Source organism: Erigeron canadensis, chromosome 8 (assembly GCF_010389155.1).
Source record: "Erigeron canadensis isolate Cc75 chromosome 8, C_canadensis_v1, whole genome shotgun sequence".
NCBI classification, from domain to species: domain Eukaryota; kingdom Viridiplantae; phylum Streptophyta; class Magnoliopsida; order Asterales; family Asteraceae; genus Erigeron; species Erigeron canadensis.
Genome location: NC_057768.1, coordinates 46,919,975 through 46,937,573, shown reverse-complemented (window position 1 = coordinate 46,937,573; position 17,599 = coordinate 46,919,975). Strand labels below are relative to the sequence as shown.

At 31.3% G+C, this 17,599-nt stretch overlaps 1 protein-coding gene and 1 pseudogene across 1 annotated transcript; one reads left to right on the top strand and one right to left on the bottom strand.

Annotated features, from left to right (window-relative positions):
- Positions 1–3,252: 3,252 nt before the first annotated feature.
- Positions 3,253–4,159, bottom strand: LOC122611001 (annotated as a pseudogene).
- A 5,240-nt stretch (positions 4,160–9,399) lies between these two features.
- Positions 9,400–16,682, top strand: LOC122579898 (E3 ubiquitin-protein ligase RNF14). The gene is made up of 7 exons (XM_043752158.1): positions 9,400–9,909; positions 12,816–12,890; positions 12,980–13,496; positions 14,031–14,416; positions 15,122–15,348; positions 16,118–16,265; positions 16,356–16,682. The coding sequence occupies exons 1-7, from the start codon at positions 9,454–9,456 to the stop codon at positions 16,482–16,484; spliced, it is 1,938 nt and encodes a 645-aa protein (XP_043608093.1). The 5' UTR covers positions 9,400–9,453; the 3' UTR covers positions 16,485–16,682.
- The last annotated feature ends 917 nt before the right edge of the window (positions 16,683–17,599 follow it).

Sequence of the window (17,599 nt, the reverse complement as noted above, 5' to 3'; positions counted from 1 at the left end):
ATATGGTTTTTCTTGTGAAAGATGGTCATATTAATATATATTATGAAGAAATATTTTATGGAAAATTTGATAAAAATATGTATTTGATGTTATATTGTTAGATCCATAAAAGTTTGTATCAAAAAGTGTTGATATGTGTTGATAGTTTGTAAAATAACTTTTTATATAAAAAAAATGAACATATTTTATATAATTTGTACATATATTTCTGGAATATTTCATAAAAATATGTTTTCATGTTGATGGATTTGAGATGGATAAAGATTTATGTTAAAAAGTATTGATTTAAGTGCATACATGTTAGATTTAAGAAGGTTGGATTGTTATTTGGATTATGAGATGGTTAGAGACTTGTATTAACCGGAAAATATGTTAATCTTAGTGAATATAATCTGGAAAAATTTATAAAAATATCAAGTATGCAAGTTTGAATCAAAACAAGGCAAAATATGCTTGAAATCGCAAACCGAAAACATGCAAAAATGCATTTTGAGTACACACATGCACCATAATCTTTTGAGCATGAAATTATGATGAACCTAATGGAAATATTTCATATCAAATGTATAAAATTCAAGTCACTTGATGCATGGCAAGAATTAGCTCAAAAATCACCTTTTCGGGTCAAATAATCACTAACCGAAAGCACAAAATTACACATATCACATCAACACCACCATCACGACTTGAACCACCAAAATATGATGAACTTACTTTAATATTTGAGTTAAGAATGAAAATCCATTTTGAAGTACCTTTATAGCCTAAGAAATGAGGCTAAAATCACTATTTCGGTAAACGATTTCTAATTATAAAGTCCTCAATTTAAGTAAGACACAAGAGAGGTTGAATTGATATGAATTTTCATTGATATGATTTGCCAAAAAGGCCTGGAATTTTCGGACTAAAGCTCTTGTGGTGATTTGTAAGAATTTCTATGATTTAATGAATTAAAATGATAATTAAAAAATATATAAATTAATTAATAAATTATATAAATCATGAATCTGATCAAACTACTTAACCAATGATAAAAGTGACCAAAACCTACAGGGGAAAAATAATTACAAGCAAGGGAACAAGAACTATGCAATTTAAAAGTAAATTATTAAGTAAAAGTCACTAATTAATCATTATTATTAAATAAATAGAAATAATGCACAAATAAATATAAAAATCATAATATTACAAATAAAAAGGCTTAGAAATCAGTAAATAATCCATCTATAATTATCTATGAATTTTAGAGATAATTTAAGGACTTAAAAATAATTATAAGGATATATTTAATTAATAAATCAATAAAATAAATAAATAATTAATTAAATAATATTATATTAAATAAATAATTATAAATCAGTAAAATATATCAACATTAATATTATAAGAACACAAATGTCAAATATGGTTATTAAACAAAGTATGCAATGGAAAATATATATAAAACAAAGTTAAACTACCGAAATTCCAATAACCGAACAAAATCGTATAAATGGCCTTCACTACCAAATGTCTTCAAACCAAATGAGGTGAACAACATAATGTACTTGAATTCCATAATTAAACAACAACCAAAGATGGGCAAGTCTACTAGCATACATCTCATGATCTAGTTTAATAGTCATGCAACACACACTTACGTTGTGTATATTTTAAATACCATGGTTTAGGCTTGCTCGAGGGACGACACCACTAGACGTACTTCACGCATCTGATTAGCCCCTTTTCATACTCCAATCAAGTGAGTCATAGCCCCCTTTCAAACTATTTTATGTGTTTAACTATCGGGGTGAAAAACATGATATATAAATGAAATTGCTTATATATATATATATATATATATAATGATTTTTGATAATATGATTATGGAATAAAATTGTTTCATATGTTCAATGTGATAAATGTTTTATGTTGAGCTTGAGTTCTGTCAACCCGTTTTCTTTCGGTACACTACTATTTACTCCGAAAGTGGAGGCCTGTAGTTAGAGAGTTGCGCAACTAGGTTTCGCCCACCCACCCATAAGTGTAACGGTGGAAGGTTGGTTGTCTTCGTGACAACCTTCATTTCCAGTCCGACCATAGTGGTGCTCTAGCTACCTTAAACTTGATTGGTCGTCTCCATGGCACGATCCTATTATTATTAATACAGCACTTGATTGACAGCTTGTGCTATGAAATGAATTATATATATTGTTGGACTTGATAAAATGGTAGTAGTAGTGGCTCAAGCATTTACTCATCAAAGTTTACTTGAATTATGCCCATGTGGCTAACTGATATTGATATTAATATGTTGGTTATTATAAGTTGAACATACGCTTTAGAATTGATTATTTGAAAGAATACTTGGAAAGTTTAGGACTCATTATCCTTTAATATGGTTGGTATATATATATATGTGTTGTTAGTTAAAACCTATGAACTCACTCAACTCTCGTAGTTGACACTTTTTCTTCATGCTTTTCAGGTTTAGAGCAGTAAGTTAGCTTTATGGACCGCCTCTTGGATGTTGTGTGTTTGTTATATGGTTGGACAAGTAACGCAAACATTTGATCTTTTGATTATGAATTTGGTTATGTAATGGATTTAGACGTCATCTTGAACTTGTAATCTTTTGGATTTGAATGTCATTTGAAAACTTGTGTTGATGTTTTATATTTAAATCTTTTGTACCATGTCGTTCTGTGGCATCTCGTGTTTCCGCCTTAGTCGGGGTGTTACAATTTGGTTCACATAATTTTTTTGATGGAATTGGAATTTGTCAAAAGAATTAAAATTTGAAGGAATTAGAATCTGAAAGTTTTAAAAACTGTCTTGTGTTTGGTTGACAGAATTCAAAGGAATTCAGATTCCTAATCTTGTTTGGTTTGTAAGTGGGTCAAAGGAATTGGAATGTAATTTACGTCTAATGACAAAATTACCGTTTGATCAATTTTTTGTAATTCTTTTTTCTTTATTAATAATTTGTAAGATTTTTATTCTTATTTATAAATAAAGTTTATATTCTTTATTATATTTTCATTATATATGTTAACTTGCTTGTTTTTACTAGTAGTAAAACATTCATATATATAGTTAAACCACATATTATAAAATTACCAGATATATTAAACCATACATAGATGTTGTTCCAAACAAAAGACATAATACAAAGTTACTAGACTTTCTATAACTACAATTAATGGAAGCAAGCAAGTCATCCAAAAAGGCTTCAAAATAAGTACCTTCACTTCAACATAAGCTACAACTTACTTAATCAGTCTTTAAATTTTCTGACATCACAAAATGCACCCAATCCTCCCTTTCTTCTTCTTTTAAATCCCAAAATGTAAGCACACTATCAGGATCACTTTTCATTTTTCGAATAGCCTTAAATCTTTCCAACTGAGACAAAGATGTCATTTTTTCAAGCGCCGAAGGTAGCATAGCGGTTTTATTACTTAGTTCAACATCAAGTTTTATACCTTCACTCAATTCAGCCGACGATTCTTTGAGTCGTTCACCAAAAAACTTTACCGCATCATTGAAACTTTCAACCATAGAACTTGTTTGAGATGTGCTCTTTCATTTCTTACTAGGGACACTTGAAAATTCTTCAACTTGAACACTTGTAGTGGTACGTGCCGTGTGGCTGCCTTCCATAGCTTCATCAAAACTATCGTGTGAGTCATCCTGCTGTTCTTCTATATTCACTTCCTCTTCCATATCGGTAACAACCTTGGCTCTATTCCCTTGAGCTCGATCTTTTCCAAAAACTACACATAATTCTTCATAGTGTGGAAGCTTTTTATTTTGCCATTTTGCTGCCCCTTTATGACTCTATATCACATTATAACAATAAAAGTATATATATCAAGACTAGAGCTAACATGTTGTAAACAGTAAAATAGAAGTAATAATACCTCGAGGTAAGCATCCCATACTCCTGGAGATGTTGTGGTCACGCAATTGTTTCCTTATTATAACCAAATCCGCTTGTACTATTCAACATATCAAAGACAACTTGCCAATCTTTTTTCATTGTTTTTATTCTTGATTCAATGTGAGGTTTACCCAAAATGCCCGATTCAGGAAGCGATTCTTTCAACTTTGCTTCAAGATGAGATAAATACCCGGATCTAAAGCCATTATCAGCTTTATATCCTCCGGTGTTTACCATGGTTAGTAAAGCTTCCGCCAGTTTTTCATCTTCTTCTTTCGTCCATCCCCGATAAATACTTAATATGACGTATATATATACCTTGAACCATTTCCATCTATGGTCAGTGGAGTTCTCGGGAACAGGTTTAGGTTTCTTGAGCAAACATGAATGCAATCTGATAACCGCATTACAAACACGAGAAAATGTTCTACTAATTGTTTCCCCCGAACGATGAAAGTTAGTTATCATGGTACGATTCTTGATATTATGAGTTATCATATGAAGAAATATTACAACCTACTATTCTATACCCATATTTCTACTTGATTTTAAACCACCAAATGTAAAAAGCATGGCACACACCTTGTCGAAACATCTCCGGTTCATCCTAATATTTGTTATTGCCAAAGTATCACTCTCATAAACATATCCATTCAATATTGAATGTCGATTTATTTTTGACAAAGTGTATCGTATACGTGGTTTATCCATTTGGTATTTGATAACCAACATGTAAAGACATATAATAAACCAGCAGATAACTATATTCACTTGGTTCCACGAAGATAACATCAATGTTTTTCTTCTCTGCTTACGTTTTTGGGCTGTTAAACTAAGCTAAGCCATATCCTGTCCATAAGAATTTCAAAGCCAACGACTTATTTCATATACCATTGCTCCAATTCAAGAAAAAAAAACATATGCTTCTTGTTAATATAAATGGATATAAAGGCCATTTTTTTATACTCTGTCTATGAATCCTATATTATAGTAAGTGTGAATTCATTTATAATCTTGAAAAGAATATCAAAGCAACAAGTTATGGAGCTAGCCGAAGACATATTATTTCTTTACATTTTTTCAAAACAGCCAAAGGTTTCAGTTTATATATATATATGATGGTATTAACATATAAATAAACCCTAACTTAGAAATTCCATTATAATAAAAAAAAAGGAAAAAAACCGAATCAAAGATGCATGAACACAAATTGTAGAGTTTCACCAGAAGAAAAAAGATAAAATAAAAAGATATAAAAGAGGATTTGTGAAGATAAAAAGGAAAACAGAGAAATACCTTTGTGAGGGAAACCGAAAATTGTAGATCTGACTTTTATGGAGGAAGATCTTGAAGAGCAACTATGAGGAAGAAGGGTTTTTAGATAAAGATGAAGAAGAGCCAACCATAGGGTCTGAAAAGAAAAAAAGGGTAGTTTTTTTTTTAGGCTTTCTATGAATTCCAATGGAAAGTTTTGAGATTCCATCGACATATTGAAGAAATTTCACATTCCGTGATTTAAAGAATTTGGTGGAATGTTTCTAATTCCAATTCCATTATACTTCTCAACCAAACATGGAAAATGAAAGGAATTCCAATTCTAATTCCTAGGAATTCCACGAACCAAACACTCTCTAAGGATTTAAGTTTCATATTACATATACACAAGTTTTCTTTATAAAATATAGAAAAAGTTGGAATCACCTAACATCATAGTCACCCTATCAAAATTATAAAATTATATTTTTGATCATACCCTCTTTACATCACATTTTGTAACACATTATCATACTTTTATCACACTATAGGAAGAACTCACCATCATCACGCCTTCATAGCCCATTACCACTTGTTACTTCCTCCAATCCTCCCCTTTTGGTGTCACCAAAACTTGGAATAACATGCGTGATGGATGCGTCACTTAATCTATGAGTCCTCTTTAATATTCTAAACCGGGAAGATATTAATAAAAGCTATTAGATCAAAGTACTTTTTCGTCTTTGTGATTTACTGATTTTGCCGTTTTCATCTTCGTCGTTAGCTTTTGGCTAAAATCATCAATGTGGTTTGCGTTTCGTCCATGTCGTTATAACTTTGTCGTTAACCTCCTCGTATGCAAGACACGTGGGGGGCATTTTCGTCTTTGTATAGAGTTAAGTGCAAAAAATATTCCTGTGGTTTGTCGTTTTTACATTTTTCATCCTCGTCGTTAACAAATCCAGGAGAACTTTTCAAACAAAACAAAAAAAAATTACCGGAAACAATTTAATTCAAAAAAAAAAACTATATATATCTACATTTGAGGATCTAGTCAATCACCTTTAAATGCAAACATGTACATACAATGTTTTAAATACCGGTAGTATTACCCGTAATACCGGTATCAGATGGTACTTCGGTACAACTATTTCCGGTATTACCGATCCGATAATTCTGGTATTCTCATTTTTAAAAAAAATTTTATTTATAATACTTTAATATATATATTTTTTTTCTAAATTTGTGAACTTTAAAACTTATATTTTATTTTAAAGTACTTATTTGATATTATTTTTTGAATGAATTATAATTGTATTTTGACTATTTTCGTTATATTGTAGTAAGTTTTATAACATTTTTATAAAAAAATAATTAAGTTAAATTAGCTAATTGTACCGGTCGGTATTAAGTTAGATCCTCATATATAGGTCTATATAGCTTTTTGAGTTGAGTTTGTTTTGTTTTTTGATTAAATTATTGTTTGAAAGTTTATTAAATACAAGGATGAAGTTTGCACCTAATAATAAAAACAAACTATGAAAGATTGATGAAAAGACATAAATGTACTTCACGTGTAACAAATCTAAGGATGAAATGCAAAGCATATGAATGATTTTGCCCAAAAGTTAACAATGAGAATAAAAACTGTAAAATCAAAAATCACATGGAAAAAAAAAATACTTTGACGAAGCTATTAACAAGGTGTTAGCATCAAAAAGTATAATTACAATACACAATCTAGACCCTTTTGGAACTTAAATGAGTAGGATTATTATATAAAAAGAGACAAAAACATTTGTGTCGATTATAATAACGTTGCTGCTAAGCAAAAGTATGATACTTGTGTGTATATTATATAATCATACATCATATTGTTGTGGGCTATACAACAAACAGTTGTACTCAAAAGTCAATACAAGTAAGCAAATCCCGTGAGACCGTGACTCAAATTCATAAAGAAACAACCACAAATCAACTCCTACTTATAAATTAATAATGAAAATTCACTTAGTGGTTGCGTCATCGCAACAATTTATAAGTCATTCTTGAATTTGATTACTATGTAAATTTAGATAATTTTTGAAGTTTTGGGCTTACTATGTAAATATATGTTTAATGTCTAATTTTGTAGACTATCATTCCTATATATGATACTAGTGTTTAGCCTCGTCTAATAAACATGTAATATTAAAATATATTAATCACAGCTAAAAAATTAGAATTCAAAGATATTAAAATAGATACCGAATAAAATTATAATACTTAAAAATAAAACATAAAACGATTCCAGTTTACCCTTTTTTTCAACTTTAGTTAACTAAAAAGAGAAACAAAAGCGTAAAGTATATAATTTGAGAAATACATATCAATTAATCAATAAAGACCATTTCGAACGTTTTGATTTCTTCGGGTTGTTCCACTCCGAAAAAGCCCATACATGCACAACACGGAGTCGTAGATGATGTTTAACATATGTTGGCTTAAGATCTTCAAGATGAACTAATGTGGTCTTACTTTTTGTTGTTGAATAAGTCATAATAAACCTATAATGAACAACAAACTAAATTAAAAGAGATAATAATAACAATAACATAAGAATTCAATGTTAAATAATAATAATAATGATTAAATATGAATAAAGTATATAAATAAAAAAACTTTTTTGGTGGTCGATCGTAGCATATATATATATGTCGCGGGTTTTTTTTTAGAATATGTGAGGGTTTTTTGTAGGTGGTATATATATCGATAATAATAAAAAAAAATTTTTTTAAAAAAAATCAGTCATTTATTAAACTAGCGAATTTACTCATGTTCAACCCGGGCGTTTTAATTAAAATTATAAAACTATAAAATATGCATGTAATTTTTGTTATTAATATATTATAAATCGATATGGAGATGATGAATTAAATAACATAATAATTAAAAAAAAATTTTCTTTGTTTGTAATAAAAGTTTAAGAACTTTAAATAAGTATTTAGTGAGCTATTTTTAATTAAAATTAATGTAAATTATTTATGACATCATAATTAAAATAAAGACTTTTTAAGAAAAAATATAGACATGGCACATCACAATTTTTTTAAAAATAATTTTGAAAGACAATTATCTTTTATTTAGTATAGAGATAGAGATATTAAAAAAAGGGGATTAATAATATATCACGATCACGATGGTCACCACATTATTACAATCATGGTTTTTTAGTTTTTAATGTGATGGTCTCATTATGATTTATAATATGTATATTTATATTTATATTTATATACTTCTACGTTCCCTTATTTTCATTTTTGCGTATCAGTGTTACGACGACATAAAATGACATTTTATAGTGGTGTTTGTGTGATCTCAAAGTTTTTTCAATATGATTTGCAACGACATTAAAAAAATTAAAATTTTCTCCACCTTTTTAATCTTCTTCTTATTCAATTCTTGGCATATTACTTGCATAGCTATATCTTTTTTCTTTTCACAGGTGATGTTAAATTAACCAGATGTGTAGCCATCTTTTCTTTTTCTTTTCACAAGGGTAAGTTAAATAAACCAAAATGTCACTTTTTGTTATACGATTCTTTCTCCTATAATATTAAAAGTTAACTAGCAATTTGAAAAAAGCCATAACAGGGCATATGCAAATAAATAATTTTAGATAATGTTTGCATTTCATGACACATGCAAAAGTGCCAACACATCAAATCATTATTTTTAATTTAATTTAAATAAGAAATAAAATTAAACTAACAAACATAAACTATATCATTGATTATAAGTTTATTTATTACTATTCATTATGAATTCATATATTGAATCTTAACACCACTAGTCCACTATTATCTACCTTTGTAATAGACATCAATGAGACAATGACCTATTGATTATTGAGACCAACAAGCCCGTGGGTTACAAAGTTAGAAACACAATATACAGTATTTTAACTAATGACATTTCTATAATATAGATTTTTTTTTTTTTTGTAAGAAATAACGTACCAACTAAAATGTTTAAAAACTAGAAATCTATAATAAGGTATAGTTAGCGCCTAACGGATCCAAGAAATATGAACATCCGAATTAATAAAGCCCAACCCAATTACCCTCTCCCGATTAGCCAACATAAATAAATAAATATAAACCTTACACAAGTGGAGCATGGGCCGGTCTTGTATATATAAATATAAATTTTCCCCAATTTATCTTCCCCAAATCACCGCATCATTTCTTTTTCATAATTAATAATTTTTATACTTTCGGTTTCTGAGCTGCGCTGAGATGAAAAGAGGCGGCAGCAGAAGAACACCAAAATCCCATCAAAAAAATCAAAACTTTGACGACACTTGGAGTTTCAAACCTCTTTATGAATCTCAATCTGATGATCCCAAATCATTACCACAACCTTCAACTTCAAGATCCACCTCATCACAGTTTATTCCTTCCAATAAAGCTCGTAATAATAAAAACCCCAACTGGGTCTCCAAGAATCATAATCTTGGAACTCAATTTGGCCCAAAACAAGGGGAAGATGAAGCTAATAAAGATCATGATGGAAATAAAGGAAAAGAGATAATGAAGGATTTGAATGACGTACAGACAGATAATAATTTTGAAGATGACTTTGATTTTGATGATGTGGTGAAAAGATTAGAAAATTTGAGAATTTTGAGTGAACAAGAACCCGATTTATCTGAGGATTTGTTAATTAATAATGATCAGTTACAACACGATGAGGTAAAGTTTCTGTCTTCATGATATACTTTCACTTTCTTTTGTTATGTGGACTTTAATTTTGCAGTATTTTTTGTTTTGTTTTTAATTGTTTTCAAGTTGTTAGTTGATATTTGTTGTAAAGATTGATGCTTTATGTGAATACTAGATATTATCTAACGTTGCTGATGTTAGGGATTGGTTGATGTTATATCATAGGTATCTATCACTTGGTAAACAATGTGAAGTTGGGTGTTTTTAGTTTAAGGATTTGGGAGGATTGCCATTAAAAGTATCAGCGATGTGTGTTTTGTGCGACGGTTATTAGTGAACAGCACCCATGAAAGTATTCGAACCCATCAAATTGGTGGTTTTAGGTTTTTAGTCTGGATTTTCTGATATTCCAGAATTCAGAGCTATGCTCATGATCACCCGTGACTCTAAGGACATGACTTTTGGTAGACTTGGTTGCAGGAGGCCCCCAGGAGCAGATTGAGGGAGCAGGGTCTGAGGATGAGCTTTGTCTCGACACTGAGGATATTGATGATATATGCAGTCTGAAACATAGTTAGTTGATTCTCAGCCTATTTCATTGAGATTCACTTAGGGACCTTCCATACCCTCTCTACCTCCTTCACTTTAAGCAAACTCATACCCGTAGGAAACCCAATTACAAATCAAACTTCCACAAATTATCTTATAACAAAATACAAATTGACAGCTCAGGGTAGTAAAGGGTTCGAGGTGTGATAGGAATAGGTGGTTACTTGTGTATTGAAAATTGAATCTTCGGATGCAAGAAATTAGAAGCACCCAACAAAGACATTTGGATGTTGAATTTAAGGAAATTTCTAAGAAAGATAGAAAAACAAGTTATCATATTTTATGACGATGAGTGTGAACAATATCAGTTTCAGGTTTAATATACCAGTTACTTACTTGTGTTGATCAACCTTGTGATTATTCATAATCATATAGACATTATCAAGTCTGTCTGATCAAACCAACCGTGGACATGGTTCATGGCTCTCTCTACAGCCCTTCTTGTCCTAGACTAGGTTGAACTCAGCACTCTTTGTTAGATTGCTAGTAAAGTCGTCTTACAAGCGACTACACTGAGTAATTTAAAAACCATGTATAGGAGACATAGTTTATTCATACAAAAGCCAAAATTAATGTCAAAGGCTGAATTTTTTACTATGATCAACATTACAACCTATTTAAAATAATTTCGCATAATTTCACGTGAACAGTGATTTCTAACCTATAAAGTATATATCAGCTTAGTGGAATGTGAAAACAAAAATGGGTTTGGTTGAAGCGGTTTAGCCTTTTGCCATTAAATTTATAGGCACCATTTCGAATCCCACCCCTACCTTTTTTTGTTTTAAACACTGTTTACGGACTTGGGTTTTTCTTAATTCTTTGTCAAACCACTTTTGATTTTGCATCAGGCTTTTCAGGTTCTTGTCTAAACTCATTTGAACCTATATAATCTCACAAAAATACATGCTCACATTATTTCTCTTTTACTTTTTTAGTTTTAGTAATTTATTAAAGGGTTAAAGAATATATTGTTTATTGAATAAAATAAATAAATAATAACAACATAATAATATCGGATGCCTTGACTTTTAATGAATCCTAAGGTCTTTGGTATATTTCTAGAGGTATAAGTTTAAGAGCCTTTTACAATAAGTCTTGTGTTTAAAGTTTAAAATTGTCAATAATTTGAAAGTGTGTGTAGATGAGTTGTCCCATATTTAGTAATGTTATCTTTATAAAGTAAAAATATTTTACTTAATGGACATAAACTCGGTAAATAAGTATTTTAAGACCTTTTTTTTTTCTTTCGTTTTTTGCTTTTTATTAATTGTGGTATAAAGTTTATATGTTGTATGGTTTTCATTGCGTTTTATTTTCTATAATGAATCGTATAAAGTTACTATGTTTTCATTTCTTAGTACGTTCTATATATCTGAAATGGATTACGTAGTTAACAAAATTCAGTTTGCCCAAAATACAATTTGCTCCCCGGCCAATGGTCTGGAATAACGCTAGTTTAAATTGAGGAAATATCAACCTCTATTCCCGGTTGTGATGACAGGAGAGGCACTAAGGCAGACATTGTGAGGAAAGACTCTGTCTTTGTCAACAATAAGAGAGGTAAACATGGCCTCTCTTGTTTTTGAAACAATCCGATCATTTCTTGCCATACATAATGCATCCCTGCAGCCCATATTAATCTTCTAATCATACTTTAAATCTCCCTGTATTCCCAGGATTGAGCCATCGTCATCAAGCTTGCTAGATCTTCAATGGTAGATGATGGTTTATTGGTATAAAAGATGGGTGAAAAGGGTGAGAATGGAGTGGAATAGAGGTAATAGCATGTTAAATCCGTGTCCGGGGTAGTATAGTATTTTTTAAGCTAGAACAAGATTATAGGGCCAAAATTACGTTTCATGATAGTCATGATGACGTGGAGAAAGTTTACATGTTAGCATTTGATGACGTGGAGAAAGTATTTTTCAGTCTTATAACAAATATAATGTTTGATGTTTGAAGTATGCATGAATTTTTATGACCATTGACACAAATCAGTTCTCTGAAGTAATTCCCAGTCATGCACTTTATAGTATCACGTCAATGGGGCACATGACTATGTAGTACCTTTCTTCTAGTCCCTGGTGTCTTTTGTGTTGTGGTTTTATAGACTGAACCTTGTACGTGGATCAACTTGGCATTTGCTTTTAATAGAGATGTTCATCTATTGGTTAAAAATTAATGTGTTTACGTATATCAAGTGATGCTTACAGCTTACTGGACTGGCGATGTATATCTGCATTGACTGCTTAAAGAACACACAAACTTTTGTAATAGCAAACTTCATATCCTAATCTCTCTTTATATTGAAAAATATACTATAGGTACTGGCAATGGAATCTATTTATGGAGAGAACATATTTATTATGGACAAGCAGAATGGAATGCGGTCTTTTCAGGTGCTGTGGTGTTTTTTAGATGATTTTAATTGATTTTAGAAAGAAATATGATATACTTACCAAAAACTTATTATTATGTCGTGTTGCAGATTCATATCCACATTGAAATTCCAGTAGTACTAACCATCTCTACCAAACTAAATTCCACCCAAAATATTAATACAAATACCAATGAATCAGAAGATTTTTCATATTCTTTTGAAGTCAACTATATTCCACCAATAATTTTGACTTGTTTATTGCCTAAGTCATACCCCACACATCTCCCTCCCTATTTTACAATCTCTGTACAATGGTTGGATTCTTTGAAAATTTCTAGTCTTTGTTCCATGTTGGATTCAATATGGAATGAACAACACGGACAAGAAGTTATTTACTCGTGGGCTGAATGGTTGCATAGTTCTGCTCTTTCTTATCTTGGATTTAATAAAGAAATAATTCTTGGCCCGTATGGTGTGAAACACCATGGTGATCCACGTGCAATTTCGGGATGCATCTCCCCAGATGTCGATGTTCCTTCATTGAAGAGTTACAATGACGAAAAACGGGTTGAAGATTTTCGTAAAAACTTGCAAGAATGTTGCATTTGTTTGAGTGAATTTGCTGGTATTTCCCTGAAATTTTCTTATGCTATTCCAAACAAGCTGTGATGTTTATGGGTCTTTGACTTTGCGGTGTGAAAATTATTTTTTTTGATTTTTCGGATTTATAATTGTTTGGATCAACATATCTTGCTTATGATTATTTTCCAAATTTTCCTATCTCCCGAATTTAACCAGGTTATATGATTGGTTATGGATGTTAGTTTCACCCTTTTTTCAACCTAAAATGAGAGAGTTTTAACTCGCATCTCAGACTACTGTCCTTTTTGATCATTTTAGTTATTGAGTTCTTAAGTAATCAGAATGTCAAAAGTCAGGTCACCTGATTATCTCATAATGCCTAACTCAAACAACTAAAGCGTACCCAAACATCATCTTTTACAATTTGTTTTATTACAGCTGATTTCCTGATTATCTGATTTTTTTAATATCACATAAATGCTGATAAATAGTAAATTTGAAATGCTAACCATAAATTTAAAGCTAGAAGTCTTGGTGTGTGATTGCTACTTTGACTTATTTTCTTCATTTGTTGCAGGTAGTGAATTTATAAGATTGCCATGTCAGCATTTCTTCTGTGAAAAATGTATGAAAACTTATGCAGACGTCCTTGTACAAGAAGGTACTGTGATGAAACTTTCTTGCCTCACTGCAAAATGTGGGGGCATGATACCACCAGGTCTTCTGAAGCGACTGCTTGGTGACAAAGAATTTGAAAAATGGGAATCACTTACATTGCAGAAGACCCTTGAATCAATGTCCGATGTGGTTTATTGTCCAAGATGTGAAATGGTGTGCATAGTAGATGAAGACCAACATGCTCAATGCTCCAAATGCTTCTTTAGTTTTTGTACGCTTTGCAGGGGAAAACGCCATGTTGGAGATATGTGTCTCACTCCAGAGATGAAGCTCCGTGTATTGCAGGTTATAACATTTTAATGTTCTTATTTTGAGCAGGCCAATACTTGTACATAAATTATTACTAAGAAACCAATAAAAGTTTTAAAATTCGCATAGCATGATAATTGCATTAGTTATACCATGTAGGTGTTTATGTTATCCGTGAAAAATTACTTCACCGAAGTGTTTTGTTGTGCCACTGTTACGAAATGTATGCAAAGGATAACTTTTTCTGTTGTAGTTACGTAAAATTGGTAAATGGCTAGTTCATTGTGCTTTTTGCAATTTGTCTGCGGATTAGAAAATATATGGTCTCGAGATGATTCAGAACATGTAAGAGATTAGAGGTGGTGATTTCATCTTGTTTACCAATAAATAGGTTGATTTTCGTTATGTATTATTTCATAAGGGTAAAAGTAATAATATATCTAGAAAGGAAATTGATCATGTCTGTGGAAAATCGTCTAAGTTTTCTTTAATGTCTAAATTTCTTAAATCATTTTATCTATAAAGTTATTATTGAAATGATATAGTTTTCGTAATTTTATCTGCCACACTAGATAGTTACTTCCAAAAGTAAGTGCTTTAAGTCAACCACTGACTCTCTAAACCCTTCATTTTTTTTTTTTACCTATTTTAACCCATTACAGTATCCAATCATTTTTACTTTCAGGTAATAATGCTTTAATTTTCATATAGTGGAATAACATTTTTTTTTATTTTGTCCAGGAGAGACAGAACTCGACCCAAATGAATGATAAACAACGGAAGCGTGAACATGATTTGATCGAGGAGCTTCTTAGTGTCAAAGAGATATTTCGAGATGCAAAACTATGTCCGTCTTGTAAGATGGCAATTTCAAAAACGGAGGGCTGCAACAAAATGGTCTGTGGAAACTGTGGCAAGTATTTTTGCTACCGATGTAATAAGGCCATTGATGGCTACGACCATTTCAGGTTTGGCTTTTTTCTTCTCTGTTTCTCTCTCTGATAATTATTTTCCTTTTGCCCTTTTCTGCTTTTCATTTATACTGTTTTGTTTGTGGGTAATACATCCCCCCCCCCCCCCCCCACACACACACACACATTTAAACATTAAAAGGTGACCTTGAGTGACCTTTTGTTTTTCTGGCACTAGACTTGTGAATTTCACCCGTTGTAAACCCATGAGTGTGCTTTTTTTTTCCTTCTGGCACTAGAGTTGCGAATATCACCCCGTTGTAGATCGATGTGTGAGCTTTAGTTTTTCTGGCACTAGAGCTTTGAACTTCAACCTATTGTCTTATATTCCTCCTTAAAAGGGACACGTGATCAAGCTTTAGTTTTTTGTGCACTAGAGTCATCAATTTCAACCCGTTTACATATGAGCTGACCCATATTATGATGCTTTTTCTTAAATGGGTTACACAGATAGAATGAAAAAATAGCTTATGGGAACAGGTTGAAGGTTGCACAAGTTGTAACTTTTAATGCATAGAACCTTCTTAATAAAATATATATTTTGTTCTCAATTTTTACAAAACAATAAATCTTATGGAGACAGTTTTTTGGGTCAATTTCACACCAAAATATTGTTTTGAACTGTTACCTCATCAGTCCAGGTTGCTCATTTTGCCGCCATAATGGTTATACACCGTAACTTGGTTATACGACCTTGAATTTTCTGTAATGGCATACAAGAAACAAGAAAATTTCGTGGTGAACTAAATTGCTTAATTGGTTTTAGGGATGGAAAGTGTGAACTTTTTCCACAAGAAGACGTTCTAATCTGGGAGGCGCAGATGAACCCACGACAATTAGTGGGCCAGGTAGCTGCTCAACTGTTTGCTGGTGTTAGACAGTTGTGCCCTCAATGTGGTCAAATGAATGCGAAGGTGAGTCAATATATTGTGTAATATTGATCGTGTTTAATGGAACTCGAGATGGGTCCGGTTATAACTTTCCATGTTCTGCTTTGTTGTCAGGTTGGCAATAATAATCACATATTCTGCTGGGCTTGTCAAAGCCACTACTGTTATCTGTGTGGAAAGATTGTCAGGCGTGGCTTACAACACTTCGGCCCAAAGGGGTGCAAACAACACACTGTCGGATAGTTTGAACTTTTTCTCGCAACATTCTATTGTTTTTTGTGAACCCAACATGTGATAGGGTCTTATGGTCATCACATAGCTTCATTGTGTGTTTTTTTTTGTGCGCTTCGTAAAAACCTTTTTGCGTTTAATTCATTGGTAATACCTTGTATATGCTTTGAGGTAAAAATGTTGCATGAAGGAGAATGTTGGTTTGGTGAATGGTTTGTATTTGTATCATCATATTCATATTTTATACAATGTAATAACGCTATATAACATAATATATAAACAATAATTTAGATTTGCAAAAATTTTTGAATGCTACGTAGCCTTTCTAAACTAATAGATTGTTTTTGTCATCAACTAAACTGATTAAAATAAAATAAAAATGAAGCATATGATGTATGCACTTCTTGCTAACTTGTTTAGAGGTGCAGATCTGTTTTCTTTAAATTGTGTTGGCATAAAAATATCATAAATTAAGAGGTAATGTCGTTATTTTATTGCACATTTAAAAATTTCGGCTATTACGTTGATGTGTATGTTCAACATGTGCATTGCCTTTTCTGACGTGATGAATTCTAAGAGAATTTTTAGCATGATATTTGATGATATATTTCAATTTCAATAATGTATGGCTGCAACAAAGATAATAATAGAAAGTGTATGCTTACTTTTTAGAAAATTATTTAACTTATAGTATGCAGAGAATATTTGTATCATTGTATTTGATGATTTATTAATGTTAAGGCTATGTAACGATATATGATAACCAGTTACCATTTATCCTAATTTTACTTTCAACAACAATATCTCACTATTACTTTTAAACTAACTCGAAAACTCATCCTTTCAAAACTTGAATGCTGATGTGAAAGTGAAACCCAAAATGCAGGGACATTTGGTAGAAATAATAGAAAGTTACATTTTTGGTCCTTTAACTTAGCAAGATTTCCAGTTATTCTCCTTAAGTAAATTCATTATAAAAAACTCCTCTAAGTTGGTCTTTTTTTCAATTTTCACTCCGCGCTCTAACGCCATCCAATTTTAGCCGTCAACCCTCCCACGTGACAAACACGGTAGGGTATGTCAGTTTCACCTTTAGGACCAAAAGTGAAAAAATAAACAACTTCAGG